This window comes from Peromyscus californicus, unplaced genomic scaffold (assembly GCF_007827085.1).
Source record: "Peromyscus californicus insignis strain IS unplaced genomic scaffold, ASM782708v3 Scaffold_9__1_contigs__length_137607984, whole genome shotgun sequence".
NCBI lineage: Eukaryota > Metazoa > Chordata > Mammalia > Rodentia > Cricetidae > Peromyscus > Peromyscus californicus.
Genome location: NW_026294617.1, coordinates 9,991,218 through 10,016,652, shown reverse-complemented (window position 1 = coordinate 10,016,652; position 25,435 = coordinate 9,991,218). Strand labels below are relative to the sequence as shown.

The 25,435-nt window shown below is 48.5% G+C and overlaps 1 protein-coding gene across 1 annotated transcript in view; it reads right to left on the bottom strand.

Annotated features, from left to right (window-relative positions):
- The window catches only part of Lrrc31 (leucine rich repeat containing 31), a 30,566-nt gene extending 5,409 nt beyond the window's left edge, over positions 1-25,157 (bottom strand). Inside the window, exons 1-7 of the mRNA XM_052731025.1 lie at positions 25,016-25,157; positions 18,661-18,804; positions 16,876-17,043; positions 16,530-16,697; positions 15,171-15,338; positions 10,620-10,787; positions 4,212-4,379 (exon numbers count right to left, since the gene is read on the bottom strand). Coding sequence (XP_052586985.1) covers positions 4,212-4,379; positions 10,620-10,787; positions 15,171-15,338; positions 16,530-16,697; positions 16,876-17,043; positions 18,661-18,804; positions 25,016-25,157 — 1,126 coding nt within the window. The remainder of the gene's footprint in view (positions 1-4,211; positions 4,380-10,619; positions 10,788-15,170; positions 15,339-16,529; positions 16,698-16,875; positions 17,044-18,660; positions 18,805-25,015) is intronic.
- Positions 25,158-25,435: the final 278 nt, after the last annotated feature.

The following is a 25,435-nucleotide window of genomic DNA, read 5'->3' as shown; positions in this document are numbered from 1 at the left end:
CCACCTGGTCCCTCAGCCCCAGGTCCACCACCTGGTCCCTCAACCCCAGATCCACCACCTGGTCCCTCAGCCCCAGGTCCACCACCTGGTCCCTCAACCCCAGATCCACCACCTGACCCCTCAACCCCAGGTCCACCACCTGGTCCCTCAGCCCCAGGTCCACCACCTGGTCCCTCAGCCCCAGGTCCACCACCTGGTCCCTCAGCTCCAGGTCCACCACCTGGCCCCTCAACCCCAGGTCCACCACCTGGTCCCTCAACCCCAGGTCCACCACCTGGTCCCTCAACCCCAGGTCCACCACCTGGCCCCTCAACCCCAGGTCCACCACCTGGTCCCTCAGCCCCTGATCCACCACCTGGTCCTTCAGCCCCAGATTCACCACCTGGTCCCTCAGCCCCAGGTCCACCACCTGGTCCCTCAGCTCCAGGTCCACCACCTGGCCCCTCAACCCCAGGTCCACCACCTGGTCCCTCAACCCCAGGTCCACCACCTGGTCCCTCAGCCCCAGGTCCACCACCTGGCCCCTCAACCCCAGGTCCACCACCGGGTCCCGCAGCCCCAGATTCACCACCTGGTCCCTCAACCACAGATCCACCACCTGGTCCCTCAGCCCCAGATCCACCACCTGGTCCCTCAACCACAGATCCACCACCTGGTCCCTCAGCCCCAGATCCACCACCTGGCCCCTCAGCCCCAGGTCCACCACCTGGTCCCTCAGCTCCTGGTCCACCACCTGGTCCTTCAGCCCCAGGTCCACTACCTTGTCCCTCAGCTCCTGATCCACCACCTGGTCCCTCAGCCCCAGGTCCACCACCTGGCCCCTCAACCCCAGGTCCACCACCTGGTCCCTCAACCACAGATCCACCACCTGGTCCCTCAGCCCCAGATCCACCACCTGGCCCCTCAACCCCAGGTCCACCACCTGGTCCCTCAACCACAGATCCACCACCTGGTCCCTCAGCCCCAGGTCCACCACCTGGTCCCTCAGCCCCAGGTCCACCACCTGGCCCCTCAGCCCCAGGTCCACCACCTGGTCCCTCAGCTCCTGGTCCACCACCTGGTCCCTCAACCCCAGGTCCACCACCTGGTCCCTCAGCCCCTGATCCACCACCTGGTCCTTCAGCCCCAGATTCACCACCTGGTCCCTCAGCCCCAGGTCCACCACCTGGTCCCTCAGCTCCAGGTCCACCACCTGGCCCCTCAACCCCAGGTCCACCACCTGGTCCCTCAACCCCAGGTCCACCACCTGGTCCCTCAACCCCAGGTCCACCACCTGGTCCCTCAACCCCAGGTCCACCACCTGGTCCCTCAGCCCCTGATCCACCACCTGGTCCTTCAGCCCCAGATTCACCACCTGGTCCCTCAGCCCCAGGTCCACCACCTGGTCCCTCAGCTCCAGGTCCACCACCTGGCCCCTCAACCCCAGGTCCACCACCTGGTCCCTCAACCCCAGGTCCACCACCTGGTCCCTCAACCCCAGGTCCACCACCTGGCCCCTCAACCCCAGGTCCACCACCTGGTCCCTCAGCCCCTGATCCACCACCTGGTCCTTCAGCCCCAGATTCACCACCTGGTCCCTCAGCCCCAGGTCCACCACCTGGTCCCTCAGCTCCAGGTCCACCACCTGGCCCCTCAACCCCAGGTCCACCACCTGGTCCCTCAACCCCAGGTCCAAAACCTGGTCCCTCAGCCCCAGGTCCACCACCTGGCCCCTCAACCCCAGGTCCACCACCGGGTCCCGCAGCCCCAGATTCACCACCTGGTCCCTCAACCACAGATCCACCACCTGGTCCCTCAGCCCCAGATCCACCACCTGGTCCCTCAACCACAGATCCACCACCTGGTCCCTCAGCCCCAGATCCACCACCTGGCCCCTCAGCCCCAGGTCCACCACCTGGTCCCTCAGCTCCTGGTCCACCACCTGGTCCCTCAGCCCCAGGTCCACCACCTGGTCCCTCAGCTCCTGATCCACCACCTGGTCCCTCAGCCCCAGGTCCACCACCTGGCCCCTCAACCCCAGGTCCACGACCTGGTCCCTCAACCACAGATCCACCACCTGGTCCCTCAGCCCCAGATCCACCACCTGGCCCCTCAGCCCCAGGTCCACCACCTGGTCCCTCAGCTCCTGATCCACCACCTGGTCCCTCAACCCCAGGTCCACCACCTGGTCCCTCAGCCCCAGGTCCACCACCTGGCCCCTCAACCCCAGGTCTACCACCTGGTCCCTCAATCCCAGGTCCACCACCTGGTCCCTCAACCCCAGGTCCACCACCTGGTCCATCAGCCCCAGGTCCACCACCTGGTCCCTCAGCTCCTGGTCCACCACCTGGTCCCTCAGCCCCAGGTCCACCACCTGGTCCCTCAACCCCAGGTCCACCACCTGGTCCCTCAGCCCCAGGTCCACCACCTGGTCCCTCAACCCCAGGTCCACCACCTGGTCCCTCAACCCCAGATCCACCACCTGGTCCCTCAGCCCCAGGTCCACCACCTGGTCCCTCAACCCCAGATCCACCACCTGGCCCCTCAACCCCAGGTCCACCACCTGGTCCCTCAGCCCCAGGTTCACCACCTGGTCCCTCAGCCCCAGGTCCACCACCTGGTCCCTCAGCTCCAGGTCCACCACCTGGCCCCTCAACCCCAGGTCCACCACCTGGTCCTTCAACCCCAGGTCCACCACCTGGTCCCTCAACCCCAGGTCCACCACCTGGCCCCTCAACCCCAGGTCCACCACCTGGTCCCTCAGCCCCTGATCCACCACCTGGTCCCTCAGCCCCAGATCCACCACCTGGCCCCTCAACCCCAGGTCCACCACCGGGTCCCGCAGCCCCAGATTCACCACCTGGTCCCTCAACCACAGATCCACCACCTGGTCCCTCAGCCCCAGATCCACCACCTGGTCCCTCAACCACAGATCCACCACCTGGTCCCTCAGCCCCAGATCCACCACCTGGCCCCTCAGCCCCAGGTCCACCACCTGGTCCCTCAGCTCCTGGTCCACCACCTGGTCCCTCAGCCCCAGGTCCACCACCTGGTCCCTCAACCCCAGGTCCACCACCTGGTCCTTCAGCCCCAGGTCCACCACCGGGTCCCGCAGCCCCAGGTCCACCACCTGGTCCCTCAGCTCCTGATCCACCACCTGGTCCCTCAGCCCCAGGTCCACCACCTGGTCCCTCAGCCCCAGGTCCACCACCTGGTCCCTCAGCTCCTGATCCACCACCTGGTCCCTCAGCCCCAGGTCCACCACCTGGCCCCTCAACCCCAGGTCCACCACCTGGTCCCTCAACCACAGATCCACCACCTGGTCCCTCAGCCCCAGATCCACCACCTGGCCCCTCAGCCCCAGGTCCACCACCTGGTCCCTCAGCTCCTGATCCACCACCTGGTCCCTCAACCCCAGGTCCACCACCTGGTCCCTCAGCCCCAGGTCCACCACCTGGCCCCTCAACCCCAGGTCTACCACCTGGTCCCTCAATCCCAGGTCCACCACCTGGTCCCTCAGCTCCTGGTCCACCACCTGGCCCCTCAACCCCAGATTCACCACCTGGTCCCTCAGCCCCAGGTCCACCACCTGGTCCCTCAGCCCCAGGTCCACCACCTGGTCCCTCAGCCCCAGGTCCACCACCTGGTCCCTCAGCCCCAGGTCCACCACCTGGTCCCTCAGCCCCAGGTCCACCACCTGGTCCCTCAGCCCCAGGTCCACCACCTGGTCCCTCAACCCCAGGTCCACCACCTGGTCCCTCAGCCCCAGGTCCACCACCTGGTCCCTCAACCCCAGGTCCACCACCTGGTCCCTCAACCCCAGATCCACCACCTGGTCCCTCAGCCCCAGGTCCACCACCTGGTCCCTCAACCCCAGATCCACCACCTGGCCCCTCAACCCCAGGTCCACCACCTGGTCCCTCAGCCCCAGGTCCACCACCTGGTCCCTCAGCCCCAGATCCACCACCTGGTCCCTCAGCCCCAGGTCCACCACCTTGTCCCTCAACCCCAGATCCACCATCTGGCCCCTCAACCCCAGGTCCACCACCTGGCCCCTCAGCCTCAGGTCCACCACCTGGCCCCTCAACCCCAGGTCCACCACCTGGCCCCTCAACCCCAGGTCCACCACCTGGTCCCTCAGCCCCAGGTCCACCACCTGGTCCCTCAGCCTCAGGTCCACCACCGGGCCCCTGCTTTGTGCCAAGACTGTCCTGGGAGGGGTTAACACAAACCCAAGAGAACCAGATCTTCTGTCACCAGGGCACAGCTGCTCAGCCTCAGCACTCGGAGCGACCTTGACAGCTTCAGTGTTTGAAGAAGGAGCTCCAGGTTCCCACCAACACACTTGTTCCAAGAAAGGTTGAGTGTTTCCAGGGCAGGGAGGTGGACAGAAGCTTCGGCTAAAATTGTAATGATAAGAGCGTTAGTAACTTGGATCCCATGGGAGACCATAAGAGCTAGAGCAGTCTATGAATATGCCTAGGGCTGAAAAGGTTGTACTTGGGACCCTATTGGCAACATTAAGAAAGCTAGACTTAGTTAAATGGGATTTCCCATTAGCTGGGATTTCTTTTATTTCTTTTGTAGTTAAGAAGAAAAAAGGGTTAAGGAGCCCAGAAAGCTGGTCAGAATTTTCAGAGTACACCTGAATTGGTACCTATGCCAATGTTTGGTCCCAATGTTTGAAATTCAGAGATGGGGCCAAGCTTCTCTAAGACTCAAGCTGTATTTGTGTTTATTTCATGCAATTACCCAGTCAAAGTGTGGTGGTTTGAATGAAAAAGGTCCCCATAAGCTCATATATTCAAATGCTTGGTTCCCAGTTGGTGGAACTGTTTGGGAAGGACTAGGAGGCATGCCCTGTGGAAGGAGGTGTGTCATCGTGGGTGGGCTTTGAGGTTTCAAAAGCCCACACCAAGCCCAGTCTCTCTCCCTCTGCCTCCTGCTTATGAATCAGATCCAGGCTCTCAGCTACTGCCCCAGCACCATGACTGCCTCCTGCTTATGAATCAGATCCAGGCTCTCAGCTACTGCCCCAGCACCATGACTGCCTCCTGCTTATGAATCAGATCCAGGCTCTCAGCTACTGCCCCAGCACCATGACTGCCTCCTGCTGCTGCCACGCTCCTCACCATGATGGTCAGGGACTCACCTTTGAACCGAAAGCAAGCCCCAAATTAAATGCTCCCTTATATCCGTTGCCCTGGTCATGGTGTCTCTTCACAGACATAGAAAAGCAGCGAAGACACAGGAAAGGAACTAACACATTGGATGGAGTTTTTAAATGCTAATTAATTCTCAGATGGCTCCTAAGTGACAGTTAACCATAACAACGTATTCCCAAGCATAATAAGCATTTTTTAACTGTCTGATTTCTTTACAAAGTATTCAAGAGGAAATCCCACCCACTCATGGCACATAGGTCTATAATAAAGAAAAGTCAAATTTTCCAATTTTCTTATCAAAGTGATGTAGAATGTATATCAGCTTGAGTGGTAGACTTATGTCAGTAATGTGCTTCTGTGTCATAGTTGCCTTATTCTTTACTGATTATACAGCTGCAGTACAAGGAGCTGTCTCCGGAGACCTGCCATTTCTTCAACATTTTTTTCTAAAGCAATATAGAATTTTCTTAATAGGAGGTATAGTTATGAAACATCATATTGTTCCCAAAACCACTGTATTCTGTAATTTTTCCACATGAACATTAAGCAGTAGAATGTCTGTTTTGTGGGCCTACCTAATTATTTGGTGAATTACAGTCTCCCTTGAGAAGTCTGTTACGTACTAATAACTAAATGTAGAGAGTGCCGAAAATGTGCTTTAGGGAGGGACATTATACAACCATACAAATAAGTACATGAATTAGATCTGAGTCTTGAGACAGGTACTTGCTGTACAGCCCTGTGATCCTCCTGCCTCAGCGTCCTGGGTATTGGTGTTACAGACAGGCACCACACATCTTGCCTTAATTATAAATTTTGACAAAGGCTACAAAGAGGCTCCTAATTGAGCTGGTGACTGTGTTAAGGATCAATAGTCACACCTAGACCTGAAAATTGTGTGAGAACTACCAGGAAAGAGCAGAGCCTGGAAGTCAAATGTTCCAGAGATCAGAACAGGAGCAGCTGAGAACTCAGAGACACTGAAGAGTCAGCAGGAATCTGCCTGAGGCTGGGTCCAAGAGGTAGAGGGGTGCTGGGGCCGGCTCACCGGGCCCTTTTAGGTCACATTCAGGAACATGGGCTCCACCTGAGCTATTACAGGAACTGTCCTGGCCATTCTAAAACTGAGGAAACCCAATTTGCTTTTAAATGAAATTTACAGATTCTGCAATAATATAAACAAGTAACATTTGTTGAGCATTATGAGCCAGGCAGCTTTCCCAGAACTGTCTGTGCATTAAAGTCACTTGTTTTTTACAACCCTGTGATGTCCATGCAATTGTCACGTTTTTCTATTTGACAGATGAGGAAGTAAAAACGCTGAGATCTCGGGGACGTGCAGTCACACAGGCCACAAGATCCAGAGCCAGATCTGACTGCCAGTGTGTCGTCAGGTGAACTGAACACTCCCCCACAGGGTGATTGTAACCAACTTTAAGTCACTAATAGACAAATCAAGCACATCATAGACATTCTGTAGACATTCCAGGGCCCCATGCTAAAATCATCAAGTCTGAAAGGTTTACAGCCTGGCACAGGGCTGGCAGAAGTCCATAGAAAAGACCGAGTATGTGGGGCTGAAAGGAGAGCAAGGGTTCTCCAAATACAGACTTCTTTAAGTGGTTTTATTGATAGTTACTAGAAAATAACCTTATCATTAATAGGGCACGTTTATTTCCTTTAATTATGGACCTGTCTGCTCCATGGCACAATTTTAAAGGATTTTTTTAACTGGTATAATATGTAAAAGAGGATCCAAAGCAGGACTGTTTCCACCGTCATCCAAGAATCACCATGGAAACACACCTCTGGGTGTGCCTATGAGTGCGTTTGCAGAGATGTTAAGACACTCCTGAGGCGCATCCATCTCTCTGTCCCTTAGTGTGGCTGCCATGTGACTGTGCTGTATCTGTATCTGATCTCAAACGGTGCACAAAAACAGATGGCTTTCCCCTTACGCTGCTTTCACCAGGCATTTTGTCCCAACTTCGAATAAAGTGACTAATTCACACCCAAGTCCACAGTTCTAGCCATGTGCACACTTACAAAGAGTGTATTAGGTTTCTTGTTGTTTTAAATTTTTATTTGGGGAACAATCTGTATCTTCTTCAGTGGTTGATGCCAGAGAATATACCTTATGTTTCTAGGGAATGTGGTGGGGTTTTTGTTTTGTTTTGGATTGCTCTTTTAAATCTTGAATCAGGATAACACTTTAAAGACATTAATAATTACACAGTTCTTGAGACTGGTATATGTCCTCAGGAGCCAAGACTAGTCTAGTCATTCAGATTTCTGTTGCTGTAACAAAATGCCTCCGAAGGCTGGGCATGGTCGTACCTGCCTATAATGCCATCATGCAGGAGGATTGGGTGAAGAACGGAGATTCTGAGCCCAGCTTGAGTTACATAGTGTGACCTTGTGTCGAGGACAAGACAAAACAATCCAAGGGAAACAAAGGAGCAAAGATTTGGCTCTCTGACTTCAGGCTCTGATGACACAAAGTCTCTTGCTGAGGAGAGAGTGATGTAGCAGAGCTGCTTGCCTCATGACAGCCAAGAAACAGGAGAAAGCAGCAGGAACCGGGAGTGCTCCAGGATTCCTTTTCCTGATGGGACCACAGCTCCTACAGATCCCAGCACTTCCGAAAAACAGCCCACTCAACTCTGAGTCTGTCATTGTTGACACATTGATGAGGTAAGACACAACCCAGTCACCTCAGGACACCACTCCAGTGCCTAAACTACTTGTATTAATAATATAAATTATGACATCTACCAGTTTCCTTCTGTGAGTCTGGAATTCCTGAGAGGATATTTGCATGACTGAACCTCAGTGAAACCCTTGCTTGCAGGTTCCGATGAGTTCCACTAGAATAGATCACACACGTCACAATTCATTGCTGGAGTAGTCAAGTGTGCCCTGTGCAGTTCTACTGAGAAAGAACTCTTGGGAGACTGCACTTGGTTCCCTGGGGCTTTCCCTCACAAACATTTTCCTATCCTGGTTTTATTTTGTGTCCTTTCCCTGTAATAAATCTTTGCTATGAGTACAGCTATATGCTCAGACTTGAGTCTTCTTAGGAATCAATGAAACTGGAATACTGCTGGGGACCCCAGTACTGTATGCACAAAGTGCTGGTTTACCTGAGTGGTATGTTTGGGGATATTCCACAATGTCCCTTTACCTCTAAGCACCTCCTTCCACTTGCCAGCCATGATGGGAAGAAATTCCAAATCTGGTAGACCCTTGATATAGGCTAGGATAGAGGCATGGCCTTCAGGATTCCTAACAGCATAGGTGCCGTGGGGAATGAATGCTGAGTGGTCAGCTAGACTCAGACACTAATAATTGTGGTGATATATTGTATACCCGGTTATTACTCCTAGCCGCTTCTGGAGTCACATGACCATGCATGCACTGTCAGCAGTCAGGCAAAATGTTTAGTCACTTCAGGGCCTTATGTCCTACATAATCTGTGCACGACGTGGTCACATAATCTGCACGCAGCATGATCATGTAATCTATGCACATGCATGGCATTGCTACGTAAACCCATATACGCATGTGCAAGGTGACCTATAAAAGCAGGCTCTACCCGGTCCCTCTCGCCAGAGGTAGCATGCACCTCTCTCTCTCTCTCCCTCTCTTTCTCCTTCCCTCCCTCCCCCCCACCCTGCACCTTTCTTTTGGGTAGGCCTACCCACCTCCACCCTTTCCCTTCCCTAAAAAAAAACTTATAGTGGGTTCCATTGTACCTCATGTTTTCTCATGCCTGGTAAATAACGCCGACAAATAAATAACATACCCTAATAAAATTTGCCTGAAGATCAGAGGACAGAGCCAGCCACTAGATTAAACATAGAGGCCAGGCAGTGGTGGCACACACCTTTAATCCTAGCACTCGGGAGGCAGAGCTCTGTCTGGATCTCTGTGAGTTCAAAGCCACTTTAGACTACATGAGATTGACTCAGTCTAGGAGAGAAAACAGAGCCTGGCAATGGTGGCACACACCTTTAATCCCAGTACTTGGGAGTCACACGCCTTTAATCCCAGCACTAGGAAGGAAGTAATATGGCTGGGCCGAGAAAGGTATATAAGGTGTGAGGAGACAGGAACTAGAGCCCCTTTCTGCTGAGAACTCAAGCCTTTTTTAGCTAAAGGCCTTTTCGACTAGAGCCCTTTCAGCTAGAAAGCTTTCTGGCTGAAGCCGCTTTTCAGCTGGACCCCTTTTGACTGAGGACTCAGAGACATTATGTCAGAGGATTCGTGGAGTTGGTGAGGTGAGAAGTAGCCATGGCTTGTTCCTTTGTCTCTCTGATCTTTCAGCATTTACCCCAATATCTGGCTCCGGGATTTTTATTAAAAGACCATTTAGCAATTTGTGTTACAAACAATATCTCTTTCCATCAGACTCACAACATCCTCAATTCATGTTCCCTCTCAGCAAAATGACAAGTTACTGGACACAGACTTCCAGAGCTAGCTTCATATAATGTAAAGCAAAATGCTACTCGGAGCTTAGGCTGTAGCTTGGTTGGTAGAGTGCTTGCCTAACACACACAAAGTCCTGGGTTCTACCCTCAGTGCCACACAAACTGAGCATACTAGTGCATGCCTGTACTCCCAGGTCTGGGAGGCAGAGGCAGGAGGACCGGAAGTTCGAAGTCACTGTCAGCTAAATAGCAAGTTCAAGGCCAGCCTGGGCTTTATGAGATCCTGTCTCAAAAAATAATAAAAATAAAATAAATGCCATTGTCATTCATACAACTTTTAAGATTGAAAGACCCTAACCCTTCAGGCTTACACCCCTCATGCCCCAGGAGAATAAGGAACTAAAAAGAAAACTAGTTCCAAGGGCAACCTGACTCAGCGACTACTCAATCACACCTGTAACAATATAACAATGTAAAAAGATTTCTGTTAAGAGATGTGCTCAACTGTGACTGGGACAGTTGCAAGTGTTCCAGGAAGGACCACTGTGACCTTTGTGTAAACTCCACTCCCGCCCTGATACCCCCCTTGAGGTTTCAGGAAGAATGTACATGCGGACGTGACTGTACCCACTCTGTGATCAGGCCATGAAATTGTATGGGAATTGTAATCTTGTGGGTTTTGTGGGTTTTTCCTTTAAAAGCACCTATGTGACTACAGTAAGATGCGACTCTTGCTCTTGGGAGCAGAGGAGCTCTTCTATATAGAAGCTTAATAAATCCTCATGCTGTTGCATCAACTGGAGTGGAGTCTGGGTTCTTGGGGCGCCCACTTGAGACCCTAAACTTTGGGGTCCAACAAAGATCACTTTTAAGAGAAAACATTTCCTGAAAAAAAAAAAACAACAACAAATAAACAAACACCCAATTAGTCTTTAGTGACTAGTCCTTTTCTTGGAATGAAATTCATGGTGTATGTGTGTGTGTGGGGGGTCTCCCTCAGGTCATTGCCCGGTGCATGCTGGGAGCTAGGAAGCTCTCTTACCAAGGGCTGTGAAAGTCTCACTTTCCAAAGCACAACCATTGATCAGTAATGACTTCAGTGCCGGTAAAAATCGGAGCCTGCTGAGTAGGTTTTCAGAAGAGCCGCCCACCTTTCTGTTGGATGACAAATCCAGCTCTTGAAGGTTTGAGAGCAAAGGGATTATCTGAGCTGTGGAAATATCAACCATGACACATATGAGGCACTGTTTCACAGAGTCCTAGGAACATCTGGCTCCCACAGTCTTCCTAGCATGGCTTCTACTGAACTCATCTGTATGGCACTACCCTCCCTGAGACCCCCACACAGACTGTACCACAGGCAAATCAGCCTCTCTCCAGGTTGCTCTTCTGGCTTCTCTATTCCTGAGCCTCTCTGTGGACTAAAATGTAAAAGCAAAGGTTTAGGAGACTGAGTTCTAATCCTAGAACTGTGCAACTAGCTGGGCCTGGTGGTTCAAACCTGTAATCTTGGAATTCTGAGGAAAGGGGGGATTGGTTGTTCAAAGCCTACCTGATTAGCTTAGTGAAACCTTGTCTCAAAATAAAAGGCATAAAAGAGGACTGGGTGTAGAGCCCAGTGGTAGAGTAGTTGCTAGTGTGAGTAGGCCCAAACCCCAAGACCACAAAAACAATAATGGTAGCTAACCCTGTATGAGATCAGCACCAGCCAGCTTCTCTGGAGCTTGGTTTCATTAATCATAAAACAAGAGAATTACAAGAGAATTAGAGAAATAAAATGGCTTGCTCCTAATAGTTTCCTTTAGTGCTGGCACACATTAATGTTTGACATGGTCATTCTCTTCTCAGAATGTTAAGTGCCAGTAAAGACAAGTCATCACGTGCCTGCTGGTGGCAGCATTGGAGAGGGGGCCTACGGAGCCTGCTGAGTCAAAAGGAGCTTCAGGGATCATGGAGTTGGCCTGATCCTGCTGCCTTAAGAGGCATGCGTCATAGGTTTTTCAGATTATAGTTCATGGATTCTGGGACACTGTGAGCCTTTCAGTTCCCGAGAAACCGAGGCACTCCCTCAGGCAGAGAAACATTCAGGCCACCTTGTGATTCTATATGTTCCCTAGAAGTCAGTGAAGATATGTGACAGGACAATTGGTCTTAGACACGAATCTTGTGGACCCTGTATGGCTTGCAAACGTCATTGGATCCTGGCAACTACCACTGTGGTGATCCTGGCAATTGCCATTATATTCTGTTTCTGATAAAGGTATAAAAAATGATTGCTTGGAATAAACTTGTCACAGCCTCAGTCCTGCTGTGACCCCTCCAACCTGTACCTGGTCAAAGGTTCATCTCTCACCAGCCATATCAGGTAACCCTGGCCTGGTAAGTAAGTGCTGGAGCCACACGTAGCCAGAGTCTACTATCTTCCTGCTACTTGCCTGCTTCGAGGTCTCTCGGGGGGAATTACCAACACAGGAAACATTATCCTACGAGACCCATGGATAGCTTATCTCGTGGAGCCTTCCAGGGCCACCCAGGCACCTCTCAGTCACTGTCATGTCTTTAGTGGTTTGAATGAGGATGTCCCCCACAGGCTTAGATGTTTGAACATCTGTTTCCCAGTTGGCGGTGCTGTTTGGGGAGGTTTAGGAGGCGTGGTCTTACAGGAAGTATGCCAATAGAGGTAGGCTTTGAGGGTTTAAAGACTCTACACCATTTAGAGTTTTTTCTCTCTGCTTGTGTTTGAGGTTCCAGATGTACACCTCAGCTTTCTGCTCCTGCAGCCACACCTGCCACTTGCTGCCATGCCCCTGCTCCACTCTCGTGGATTCACTCTTAGACCCATGAAATCACAAGCCCAAGTAAACTCTTCCTTCTATAAGTTGTCTTTGTCGTGGTGTTTTCTCACAGCAACAGAAAAGAATAACTGTTACTTATCTTTCTCCCTGCACCCATGACTGCACACTCTTTTCTTGCTTACATATTTGTTTTCTTCCCTCACTGAAGGTGAGCACTGTGTGTGTGGAGACTACCTCATTCCCAGAGTGGGGGCCAGTATCTGAAACATCAAGACACAAAAGTGTGTATGAGAGAGGGGGTATGGGAAAAGAAAGAAAAGGAAGAGAAAGTAGGACTCATGGTCCCATTGGGGTAACCATTCCCTGGTTCCCTCCACAGCAATTGCGGATAGGTTTTGTTTTATTCCTGCCCTAGAAGACTGACACTCTGTCTGAATTTCCATGGGCCATGGTACAGAGCCTCACAACTGGAAGATTAATCAGCAGTTACTAGCTAAATAAGCAGTAATTCTTTGAAGTTATTTGCAGTGATAAATAAATGTTCAATTATTTAGCATCATAAGGTAGAAAATGGGATGCATGTTGTGGGGAACCCATGAAATCCTAAGTAAATATGTATAGTTGACACAAGAGCAGCCGTGTCAGGGACCCCAATGCCTCAATCCCACAGGAATGGCAAGGCCTTCCCCTGGTCCAAGTATGGATGTTGACAGTGTTTGCAGAAAGTATCAAACATAGTTTCCTCCTTGTGATGACTGTAGCCTGAGACTGCTCCCTACAGAGACTCCCTAGATTAGTTAATCCCTCCTCTCTCAGATGTGTGTAATAAACACCCTTCTTTCTCAGATGTATGTAATAAACACCCTCCTCTCTCAGATATATATATAATAAACAGCCTCCTCAGATGTGTGTAATAAACAGCCTCCTCACTCAGATATGTGTAATAAACATTCTCCTCTGTCAGCTGTGTGTAATAAACATTCTCCTCTGTCAGATGTGTGTAATAAACAGCCTCCTCTCTCAGATGTGTGTAATAAACACCCTCCTCTCTCAGATATATATATAATAAACAGCCTCCTCACTCAGATATGTGTAATAAACATTCTCCTCTGTCAGATGTGTATAATAAACATTCTCCTCTGTCAGATGTGTGTAATAAACAACGTCCTCTCTCGGATGTATATAATAAACATCCTCCTCTCTCAGATGTATGTAATAAACATTCTCCTCTGTCAGATGTATATAATAAACAGTCTCCTCAGATGTATGTAATAAACATTCTCCTTACTCAAATGTCTATAATAAGACCACCTCTTTATTCAGCTGTATATAATAAGCTCCCTCCATACTCAGCTGTATGCAATAAAACCCCTTCCTCATTCAGTGGTATATAATAAATGCACTGAGTTTCCAGGCTGTCAGTGTGTCTTCACTGACATGGCACACCAAAGCCATGGCCCACCTGATGTTAGCCTTTCTGTGTTTCTGTCTGCCATTCTTCATTCCCCAACACCCTAGTCAGATCAAGTCCAAAGCCATGCAAATCACAGCAGCATCTAACTTCCTTTTTTTAAAAAATCAAGCAGCAGAAGAACAATGCCATTTGCTGCGCTTCTTACATGATCATCAGCTGCCCGGATACTCTCCCATGTCCTAAACAAGGGGGCTATTCCTGTGCTGTGCCAGCAGCTGACAGTGAAGCTCCTCCAGCACATTTTCACCCCCTAAGAACAACAATGGAAGATGTGACATTCAGTGTTGTGAGTTCTGCCACAGGGATCTGGTAGCCAGGTAACTCAGTAGTGTCCCCTCAGCCTGTGATAGAAGGGATGAGGCTATTGCACAGTGCTCTGTGGAGAGTGAAAAGGAATTTTCCACTTAATGCCTTCATGAACACTTTGAACTTTTCACACTTTTCCAGATTGAGGGACAAGAGTCTGAGGAATAATTCAGCAGACGCCAAAGGTGGTTGCTAGACCTGAAATTTTATTTTTACTATTTTCCTTCCCCAAAGTGTATTTTAAAATCTGTATTATTATTATTTGTCATCCATTTGCATATTAAGCATGCCCTTAGTGGGAGACAGGAAATTGCGGGTACCTACACTTGAGCAATGGAGAGATTCGGGGTCAGACCCACTCCTACCTTGGAAGTCGCCCTCTGTCTGAAAACAGGAAGAGGAAAGCTCAAAGGCCACAGGACGCCAGGTGTGTCTGAGGACGGCGAGGCCTGAGCGGGGTTCAGGGAGATGAGGACTGGGGAACAAAGGCAGAGAGAAGGGGCAGGAAGACAACTGGGCTCTTGCAAAGGCATGCTCAGTGTCTTGAAGGTTCGGTATGGCCACATGTGGGCGGGGAGGAATAATTTCTGGTCTTCCCACTATGGGAAAGTGCATTTCCGTATTACAGGTAACACCCACAGAACTACACTGACGGTAGGAAACTAACCACTGCTCTTTGAAGTTGTGATGCCCACCCATTATGCACCACCAACAGCTGCTTTTCAGTAACTGCCTTTTCTCTAGTGTCTCGACGCTGTCATTTAAAAGCCACATTTTGGTGTTCTCTCTACAGACCTGTACATAATCAAGGTTGTGACACTAAGACACTTGTTTCTAAAAGGCAAGAGAAATTCAAATTTTTCCCCTTCAAGTACCAAATCTTGGATTCTTTAACATTTACTGGGTGTTCAGGGTACACACAAAACCCTGAAGACTTGGTCAGTGAATTCAAGCATCCACCCCAACTCTCTAACTTCTCAGGCATTTCCACAGGTTCTGCTCCACGGGGTGCACTTACTCAGTGATTCCACATCATGGGCTGTGAGTGAGCACTGGTGAAGATCTAGGATTTCTAGATGCTCCAGTAAGGCCAGCTGAGCAGGCACTTCTTCAAAGCCTCCGCCCAGCTCCTTGTTGCCGGAGAGATCCAGTGTCCTCAGCACATCCAAGGATGCAAAGGCACCATCTGCAAAGCAGGTTCCGACCCCTCCTGAAATCCGTACTGTGAGGTAGTGGGCAGGCGAGTGGGGAGGAAGAGGAACAGAGCCAAAGGGGTGGGGGTGGGGGTAACTGCAGAGTCCCTGCCAACTGGGCCTCAGCAGACCCAACAGAGACTTCACAAGCCCTCTCTCTAAGATCCAATTGGCTGCCATTAGTTCCTGTCTGAATCTCTGAGGACACTTGCCTACACCACCACCTACACTTGAGTGCTGACCTTAGATTTCCTCAGGCTGCCAGTTAGAAGGACACTGAAAACTCTGAAAGTCACAGGAAAAAACGGTATCATTCCCTATAACGAGGCCACCTCACACAGAGAGCAAGTGTTCCCATGGATACCACTAGGGACATTATTATTATTTTATCAGTATCAATACCTTCCGGGCACTGAACACAATAAAGCTGATGTCTTCAACAGCAATAATAAACCTACCCAGTGTCCAGCTCATACCTTAGATTTGCTGGCCTTTCAGAGCTAGTCAGTTTAAAAGCTTGTCTGTTCTGTGGTGTTCATCCTTGAGCCTTCCACCCGCTCAGACAGCCCAGCCTCTTCACCTCTTTTTACTTTTGATTTGAGATGCTTTCATTAAGTTGCCAGGGCTGGACTTGACCTTGTAACCTAACTTCCTTAGCCTTTAGAATCTCAGGTCTACACTCCCAAGCCTGACATAAGAGGGTCCTTTTATTTTGTTCTGTGTTTTTCTGTTTCTTTTTTGTAATAATAAAGTGTAAGTTTACTGTGAACAATTTCAAAAATAAATAAGGCTAGCATGCACTAAGGCCCTGGTTCAGTTCCCTGAACTGAAGCAAATAAACAAAGAACAAATAAATAAAAGAATGAATATTTAAGTTTATATGCTCTAATAGATTTTAAATAACATATATGTTATATGATACATTTAAATTTTTTCATTTATCTCTATTGTGTATGAGTGTGTGGGGGTGTGAGTGGGTGTGTGTGTGTGAGTGCCAAGGTATATATATGGAGATCAGAGAACACCATATGGAGTTGGTTCTCTCTTTCTACCATGGTCCTGGGATTCAAACTCGGGCAGCCGGCCTGAGCGTTTTTACCCAGTGAGTTGATTCACCGACCCTGACATATAATGCATTTTATACTTTACACGCATAATCTTAAATTTAACAATCGTCAACTCACCCAATATTCTGACACTCTTTGGGGATAATCCACAGGAATGCAACTTCAATACCTTCAGGCCTGAGGTACTTTTTAATCCTTGTGCTATGATGTCTAGACTACTGCCAATGTTTCTGTTAATGGAAAGATCAAATACTTCGAGTCTCTGCAGCTTAGGTAGCAAGTGACCTGAAAGGGAATAAATCCAAACAGGAAGAGTGTCCATGTGGAAGCCAGAGGTTAGCCTGAGGTCTGCTGCAGCTCCCTGTGCCCTGGGGACAAAGAGCACCTGCGGGCAGTCCCAGCTGCTAATCACAGGCATCTTTCCTACATTTTTCTGGGAAGAACTCTTATAAATTCCACTTACCCACAAACTCCGCATCCTGTGACGTGAGGGCACAGTCCGCAAGTTCAAGTGTTCGAATCTTGCTCCCTTTTCGGAATGTATGGAGAACCTGAGGCAACTTTCCTCCCACGTTGCTGTTCCAGGATAAACTCAATTCTTCAAGTGCAGGTATCATTTCAAGAGCGGCTCCTAAGTACCAAATATCCCATAATTCAGTGGGCGCTGGCTCAGAAAGGCAGAGACATCATTCACAACCAGGACTGCCAGTAATTAGGGAATATGGAAGCTGAGGCAGGTACTGTGTTTGCTGATGAGGAGCAAGGAGAAGAAAGGGACACAGGTCCTGCCCCTAACAACAGAGTGAGCGCCTCCATGTGCAAGCACAGCATTCTAGTCCTTCCAGAGCTCAGGAAGCCATGGCCCTGAGTGAACCACAGCTGTAAACAATTGACCCAGAGGCAGTGTCTTTGCCGGGCTGTTCTCTAGAAGTCAGGATCTATTGCGCACAACCCGTCTGCTCCCTCCACCCACTCTCCCTGGCATCAGACTGGGCACAGGTAGAAGAGAGGCAAGCCAGAAACCCAACACACTTGGACACCAAGACTGTAACGTGCACTGAACGTTAAAGAGAGGAAGCAGGGCTTCCCCTAGAGAAGAAGCAGAGCTAGGTGGCCAGCCACAGCCACAGTCACAGCCAGGGGGCTTAGAGGGGAGAGGGGGAAACTTTGCTCCTTCTTGCCTGAAACCATTTCATAGAGAAAACCACTGAGGTGGGACAGGAACCAACCAGAGGTGTGGGAGTCTTGAAACCCTCCCAAGGGACTAACAAGAGGAGACATTTGGCACTCATTTTGTTAACACAAATCTCTGAAGATAAGGGAATGACCAAAATAATTCATCAAAATAGAAAAAAGTAAATAAAGCAGCAAACATTTTAGTAAAGCATATGGGTAAGTAGTCTGACTTTTCACAAATGTTATCTTTTTTTTTCAGTGTATATTTAACTTAATTGAGGCTCTAATTCCAGCTAAATCAAGTTTTAGTTTAAAAAAACTCATTTTGATCAATTTTTTAAGGTGGGTTAGAAAAATAAAGGAGGTAAGTATTATTTTGGAATTTAAAAACAGATTAACTGCTATCTACTCCAATTCTTCCGTTTTATAGACGAGATTGTGAGACCCCGAGTGAGCTAGCATTACAATAGCCCCGTAAAAGCCGTGCAGGCGGGAGTCTGGTCAGTTTTGTTCCGTCCTTATCCACAATCTGGGGTGCAAGGCACGGAAGTCCCCAGCCGTGCTCTTGACCATCCACACATGCAGAGACAACACCGAATGTTTGCCCCTGAGGGGTCAGGACGACAAGATACTTCAAGGGAAGCCATGTTTTCTGTTTCCAAGTTTTCGATCTGTGTGTTTAAATGCGCGTGTGCTCTAGTGTGCGCATGTGCGTGCATGCGCACATACATGGGAAGCCATAGAATGACCTTTGGTGGTGTGCTTCAAGTGCCTCTGTCTTCCTCGGGGTTTTTTGTTTGTTTTGTTTTTGAAAAGAGGTCTCTCGCTGGAGCTTGCTGAGCTGGCTGGCTAGCAGGCTTCAGATCTGCCTGTCTCTGTCTCCATGGCACTGTGATTCTAAGCCTATGCCGCCACATTCAGCTTCCATGGGTTCTGAAGTTCAAACTTGGGTCCTCGTGTTCGCAAGACAAGCTTTTTATGAACGTAGCCATCTTCCCAGCCCCTGTTCTTTTATTGTTTTTCAAGTTGTCGTGCAGAGAGAAGTCCCATCTTAGGGGAGGCGTCACCTTACCCAGAGTTTGAACATCCTCAGTGGTGATTCCGCAGCCACGCAGCCTGAGGACTTTCAGCTTGCTGACCAGATGCATTTGCTCAGTGAACAAGTGGAGGGTCCCGCTGACAAAATCATTCCAGGAAATGTCCAGTTCCTCCAAGTCTGAGAGGGAAGGCAGCAAAACAGCTCAAGTGGGCAGAAGAAAATGCAGATCTGTGTGTGTGACTAGTGATTTGTAATAATCAGAACTCAGTGCCCATGTGCTCGGGATGTAATTTTGGATAATATGAAAATGCAGGGGGCAGGCATGTTGACATTTAGCAAAGCAGGGGTCTCTTGCTTGCAAGTGAGGAAATTGTCCCATTTATATTCCCATTTCTTGGGATATTTTCTATTTTTTGCCAGAAAGGGAAAAAAATTGCACTCTATAAACACAGTGATGTCTACACAAGATTCTATATAACTTTCTGTGTTATTGTTGAATGCTAAGGTAGAAATGGCAACTCTGTTTCTGCTCCACTACTACAGCTGCTACTGGTCTGTGAATACTGCTCTTTATATGTTGCTAAGCCCTCTGACACGCATCCCCTTGCTCTATCAGACCCTCAGAATGGAAGCTGGAGAATGTGCCGGGACCAGGTCAGCAGAGAAAAGGATTGTCTGCATGTTTTTATAGCTGGCTTTTTCTTTTGGGTCACCAACCAGCTACCAAATCATGACACAGAGACTTCTTATTAGTTATGAATGCTCGGCCTTATCTTCCTCTTATTTTAATCTGTTTCTCTTTATGTTTTGCCTCGGGGCTTTTTACCTTTCTTTCCTTCTGTATATCTTACTTTCACTGCTTCTTGTGTCTGGCTGGTGGCTGCCTGGCTTCTGGCCCCTGGTGTGTCCCTGTTTTTCTCCCTCACTCTCCCTTCTTTCTTCTCTCTCTCTCTTTTTTTTTCTAGATTTCTCCTCCTACTTGTTGTCTCTGCCCACCAACCCCACCTATCCCTCTCCTGCCCAGCTATTGGCCATTCAGCTTTTTACTTGATCAATCAGGTGCCTTAGGCAGGCAAGGTGAAACAGCAACACATCTTTATATAATTAAACAAATGCTGCATAAACAAATGCAACACATCTTTGCTTAGTTAAAATAATATTCCACAACACATTTTCTTTATTATCTTGATCACCCAGCCATCACTACCTTCTATTTATTGATTATTATTAATTTTGAGACAAAGTTTCCCTATGCAGCCCTAGCTGGCCTGGGATTTGCCATGTATCACAGAGATGCACTTGCCTCTGCCTCCAGCATGCTGGGATTAAAGGCCTGCACCCCCACCATGCTCAGCGCTAGCTTATGGTGTTGTTTTTACTCTTTGGAGGGACCCACCACCAGCTCCTAATTAAATCACACATGGAGGCTTATTCTTAATTATAAATGCCTTGTCTTAGCTTGGCTTATTTCTAGCCAGCTTTTCTTAACTTAAATTATCCCATCTATCTTTTGCCTCTGGGCTTTTCCTTTTCTATTCCTGTGTATCTTTCTTTGTTTCTCCATTGCTGGTTGTGTAGCTGGGTGGCTGGCCCCTGATGTCCTCCTCCCCTTCTGGCTTCTTCTTCTCTCCTCCCAGATTTCTCCTTCTGTATATTCTCTCTGCCTGCCAGCCCTGCCCATCTTTTCTCCTGCTCACTATTGTCCATTCAGCTCTTTATTAGACCATCAGGTGTTTTAGACAGGCACAGTAACACAGCTTCACAGAGATAACAGATGCAACATAAACAAAAGTAACACACCTTAAAATAATATTCTACGGGGTTGGTGATTTAGCTCAGTGGTAGAGCACAGTGCAAGGCCCTGGGTTCTGTCCTCAGCTCTGGGGGAAAAAATATTCTACAACAACCTTATACCTAAATGGACAGTGATGTGAGATTTTTGTGGGTTCAACTTTCTCTGAGGTTCTATCACAGCTTATTAAAGAGCAAAGTTACCCTCTGTGGAAAATTCTCAAAGGACATCTTTATCTTCAGGAACAGCAAGACTTGAGGGTAGAAGAGGCAAGGCACGCATGAATGCTGCAAGTCTGTCTGAGCGTTCAAAGGACAGCCTAGGACACAATGCACTGGGCTTCTGTGGTTTCAGGTCAAGAGAATCTGGAGTTACCAGTTCTGAAATGACAGCTCCAGCAAAAACCTCTTTCTTCTAGCAGCATTCAAAGCACTTTAGCCATTAATCCTGTTCATCGTGACCAAACTTTATACAGGATCAAACCACTGAATTCATCAGGCAAAATCAACAACAAAAATACAGGAAAAGAAAAATCTTGCTTTTCTGACACCAAACACTGAGTTGACTGCTGCTGACTGCTTTCGTTCCGTTTTTTTCTTATTATTTATTTTTTTTATTTAAAAGGTTTTTTTTTTCCATTTTCCATACCAACCACAGTTCTCCCTCCCTCCCCTCCTCTTACTCACTCCCCTCCCCATCTTCCCCCCATCCCACCCCAATCTGCTCCAATTTTTTTTGAGTTCATAAAGGAAGTCAGGCCTCCTTCCTGGCGACAACTTCATGAAGAAAATACAACTACTGTACTCAAAACACAGGCCAGTGGTAAAAACCAGCCTCCATCCGAGTCCCCGGAGGACTGGCTGAGACCTAGGATCTAAGGCTCAAAGAGCCCAGTTCTGTAGGTTTGGGTTGGTAGGCGTGGCTGCCTTCCCAGAGCTGCTCAAGCGGTTCTGATCCTTAGGTGCTGGCTTATAGTTGCCACTAAGAGTCCTATCCCAGGACTGTGGGCATGGCTCAGTGGGTAAAGACACTTTCCCATTCAACCTGAAGACTTAAATTTGATCTCAAAGTCCTGTGCTATAGAGAGAGGGAATGATTTTCTCAAGTGTCTTCTGACCAATACATATGAGATATGTCATGCACATCTGCATATGCCCACACACAATAAATAAATAAAATGATTAGTGTAACTTAAAAACGTTTTTTAAAGAACCCTGTCCCATAATGGCATAGATTTTAATTTAAATTAATTTTAAGTAATTAAAATAGTGTTATAGTCTAAATATCTGTGTTTCCTCCCCTCCCCCACGCACACATTGAAAGCTAATCCCCACTGTAATGCTACTAAGAGGTAGGATCTTGGGCTGGAGAATTAAGAGCCCTGCTGCTCTTCCAGAGGGCCCAAGCTCAATTCTCAGCAGCCCTGTGATGGCTCACAGCCACTTGTGACTCCAATTCCAGGGGTCCAATGCCCTCTTCTGCCACTGATAGCACACAATGCACAGACACACATGCAGGCAAAACACCCATACATGTAAAATAATAAAACAAAAAAAATTAAAGAGGACAGTATCTTCATCACGTAATTAATTCATGGAGGTGGAGCTCTCGTGAGCATAATCAGTGGCTATGGTGGTTTGAATGGGCGTCTGTAAGTCTCGGCATTTGGCCGTTTGCTGGTAGCCCTGTTTGGGGAAGCTCAGGCAGTGTGGCGTGGGTGAAGGAAATGTGTCCCTGGGCAGGCTTTGGCAGGCTTTGGGGTTTCAAAAGCCATGCTCTGTTTCCAGCGCACTCTGCTTCCTGTTTGCAGTTGGAGAGGTGCGCTCTTGGCGGCTGCTCCAGCCTGCATGTCTCCCTGCTGCCGGCTACCTCACTCCAAAGTTAAGGACTCTAACCTTTGGAGCCATAAGCCTAAAACAAACGCATCTCCCTATAACTAGCTTTGGTCAGTGTTTTATCACAGCAATAGAAAAGTAACTTCCAAAAGGAGCTAGCTTGAAGGAGTCTGCCCAGTCCACTCTGACAGGATACCACTAGATTACACCTGTGGAGTATGAGTGTGCTTAGACCTCACTAGAGTGGGTCATATTGATCTTGCACTTCCTAGATTCCAGCCAGACTGTTTCACTATTGCAGCCCATGTACGTTAAGACAAGTTGAGGACGGTAGTTGTTTTGTTTTACTCTTTGGTGCTGTGGGATGTCTCTCTGTATGCTGTGAATATGTGTTGCTCTCATTGGTTAATAAAAAGCTGACAGGCCAGTAGCTGGGCAGGAAACCCAAACTGAGAATGCTGGGAAGGAGACAGGCAGAGTCAGGAGTCACCAGCCAGACGCAGAGATGAGAATGCCGCACTGAGAAAAGGTACCAAGCCATGTGGCTAAACATAGATAAGAAGTATGTGTTAATTTAAGTGTAAGAGCTAGTCAGTAATAAGCCTGAGCTACCGGCTAAGCGTTTTTAAGTAATATTAAGTCTCCAAATCAATTATTTTGGAAGCTGCTGCCGGGTATTTGGGAATTACTGGCAGAACAGAAACTTCTGTCTACACTTTGGCTCTTTGAGGACCCACCACCCAGCTCACAACAATCACACAGAGACTTATTATACTTACAAATGCCCAGCCTTAGCTTGGCTTGTTTCTACCCAGCTTTTCTTAAGTTAAGTTATCCCATCTACTTTTTGCCTCTGGGTTTTTCCCTTTCTCTATTTCTATATATCTTTTCTTTCCTTCTTACTCCGTGTCTGGCTGTGTGGCTGTGTGGCCCCTGGCATTCTCCTCTCCTCCTTTTCTCTCTCTCCTCCTCCTCCTCCTTCTCTTTTTTCCTTCTATTTATTCTCTCTGTTTGGCAGCCCCTTCCTAGCTATTGGCCGTTCAGCTCTTTATTAGACAGTGTTTTACACAGGCAAAGTAACACAGCTTCAAAGAGACAAACAAATGCAACACAGCTTTGCATCATTAAACAAATATTCCACAGCATAAACAAATGTAACACATCCTCAACTAATATCCCACAAGAGAGGACACCTAATTCAGGTGCAGTTTTGGCATCTCTCTATTGGCAGACACACACAGTCTCATCAGGGGCTTATTTTAAGGTATCTGAGAAGCAGAATACAGGAGTGACATGGGAGGAGGGCTCCTGGCAACCCTGGGTATGCTATGGCAGCAAACGTGGTTACTTTTGTTTGTACAAGAGGTAAGCAGTGGTTGCTGGGAGTTATGCTTTTTGTCAATCAACAAGGCAATGCCCTTAACTTCTCTGCAGTATCTGGTGAGTTGATCATTTTGGGGAACAGATTTATCTCAAAGAGCAAGAAGCAATCACTACATAGGTAAAATTGCTCAGGAAGAAAAGAAATGAATTGATCTCCTCAGCTCAACTCACATCTGAGAAGCTTTAGGAAGGACCAATTTTTTTTAAAGGGAACCACCCACAGAAAGCTTTTATTTGTTCAAAGATATCATTACCTGTAGCCATGTGTTTTCTCCAGGTCCCAAGTTCCTCCAGTCCCACCCGGCCCTGAGGTCCTTCAGCCACTTATAAAATAATCATTCAGAGGCTTAATATTATTTACAAACTGTGTGGCCTATGGCTTTAGCCGCTTGCCATCTACTCCTTCATCTTAATCAACCCATTTCTATAAATCTATATGTTGCCACGTGGCCGTGGCGTTACCCATCTGCTGACATCTTGTTCTTCCAGCAGCGGGCTCATGACTCTCTGCCACTGCCTTTCTTCTTTCCTGTCTCTCTCCTTGGACTTCCTGCCTGCCTCTAAGCTGCCTTGCCCTAGGCCAAAGCAGCTTATTTATTAACCAACGGGAACAACATATATTCACAGTGTACAGAAAGACATCCCCCAGCAAATACCTTTTGCAGTAAAACAAGAAACAACCCCAACAACTTCAGTACTTTCAAAACCAACAAACCAACCTTGATTCTCATTAGACTATAAGGTAGTTTGTTCTGTTTTGTTTCACAATAGTGAGTTAATAGATCCCAGGCTGGCTTGAAACTTCCTGAAGAGCCAAAGATGACCTTGAACTTCTCCTTTGCCACCACCTCCCAAGAGCTGGAACTACAGGTGCGTGCGGAGCTAGGGTGGAAATCAGGGCTTCAAGAAAGCTAGATAAATGCTCTCTTAACTAAGCTATATCACAGTCCTTAGCATGAGTTTGTTTGCTTTCTAAATAAACAGTGTTTTGCTGTTTTCTGAGACCACGTGAGAGACCTCAGTGTGCCACGTGGGTCACTATGCGAGAGACCTCAGTGTGCCGTGTGGGTCACTATGCGAGAGACCTCAGTGTGCCGTGTGGGTCACTATGCGAGAGACCTCAGTGTGCCGTGTGGGTCACTATGCGAGAGACCTCAGTGTGCCGTGTGGGTCACTATGTGAGAGACCTCAGTGTGCCACGTGGGTCACTATGTGAGAGACCTCAGTGTGCCGCGTGGGTCACTATGTGAGAGACCTCAGTGTGCCGCGTGGGTCACTATGTGAGAGACCTCAGTGTGCTGCGTGGGTCACTATGTGTGTTTTGACTGCTCTTGATGAAAAGGCCTTACATTCTCATACAAAGCAGCATCATACAGACCTGCTTCCTTCGCGGTTGCTGCTGTTAATCCGCAGGTGTTGAAGTCGAGACACCTGTCCGCAGCCTTCCTGCACGGCTTCTTCAGGAACCAGTCACTTTCTTTCATACTCGACTTCCATTCCATTTCTAAACCAAGAGGCATAGTTATGTAAAACCCAAAGAATTTGCTTTTGACAACAGTTAAAAATATAAATGATCATGATCCAGTGTGGAAAGAGATGGGTACCAGCCCTGAGTTCGTTCCCTTAGGAAACTTCCCAAGGTGAGAGATGCTGACCTGGAACAATCATTGGCCCCTGTTCCTGCTCCCAGGTGTTCAGATACTGCACCCGAGAGCCTGAGGCAGTCAGTGGACTTCCTCTCCTGGCCAGCCCGGGCTTCTCAGCTTCAGTACTGAGTTGTGCACTGAGCAGCTTGGGC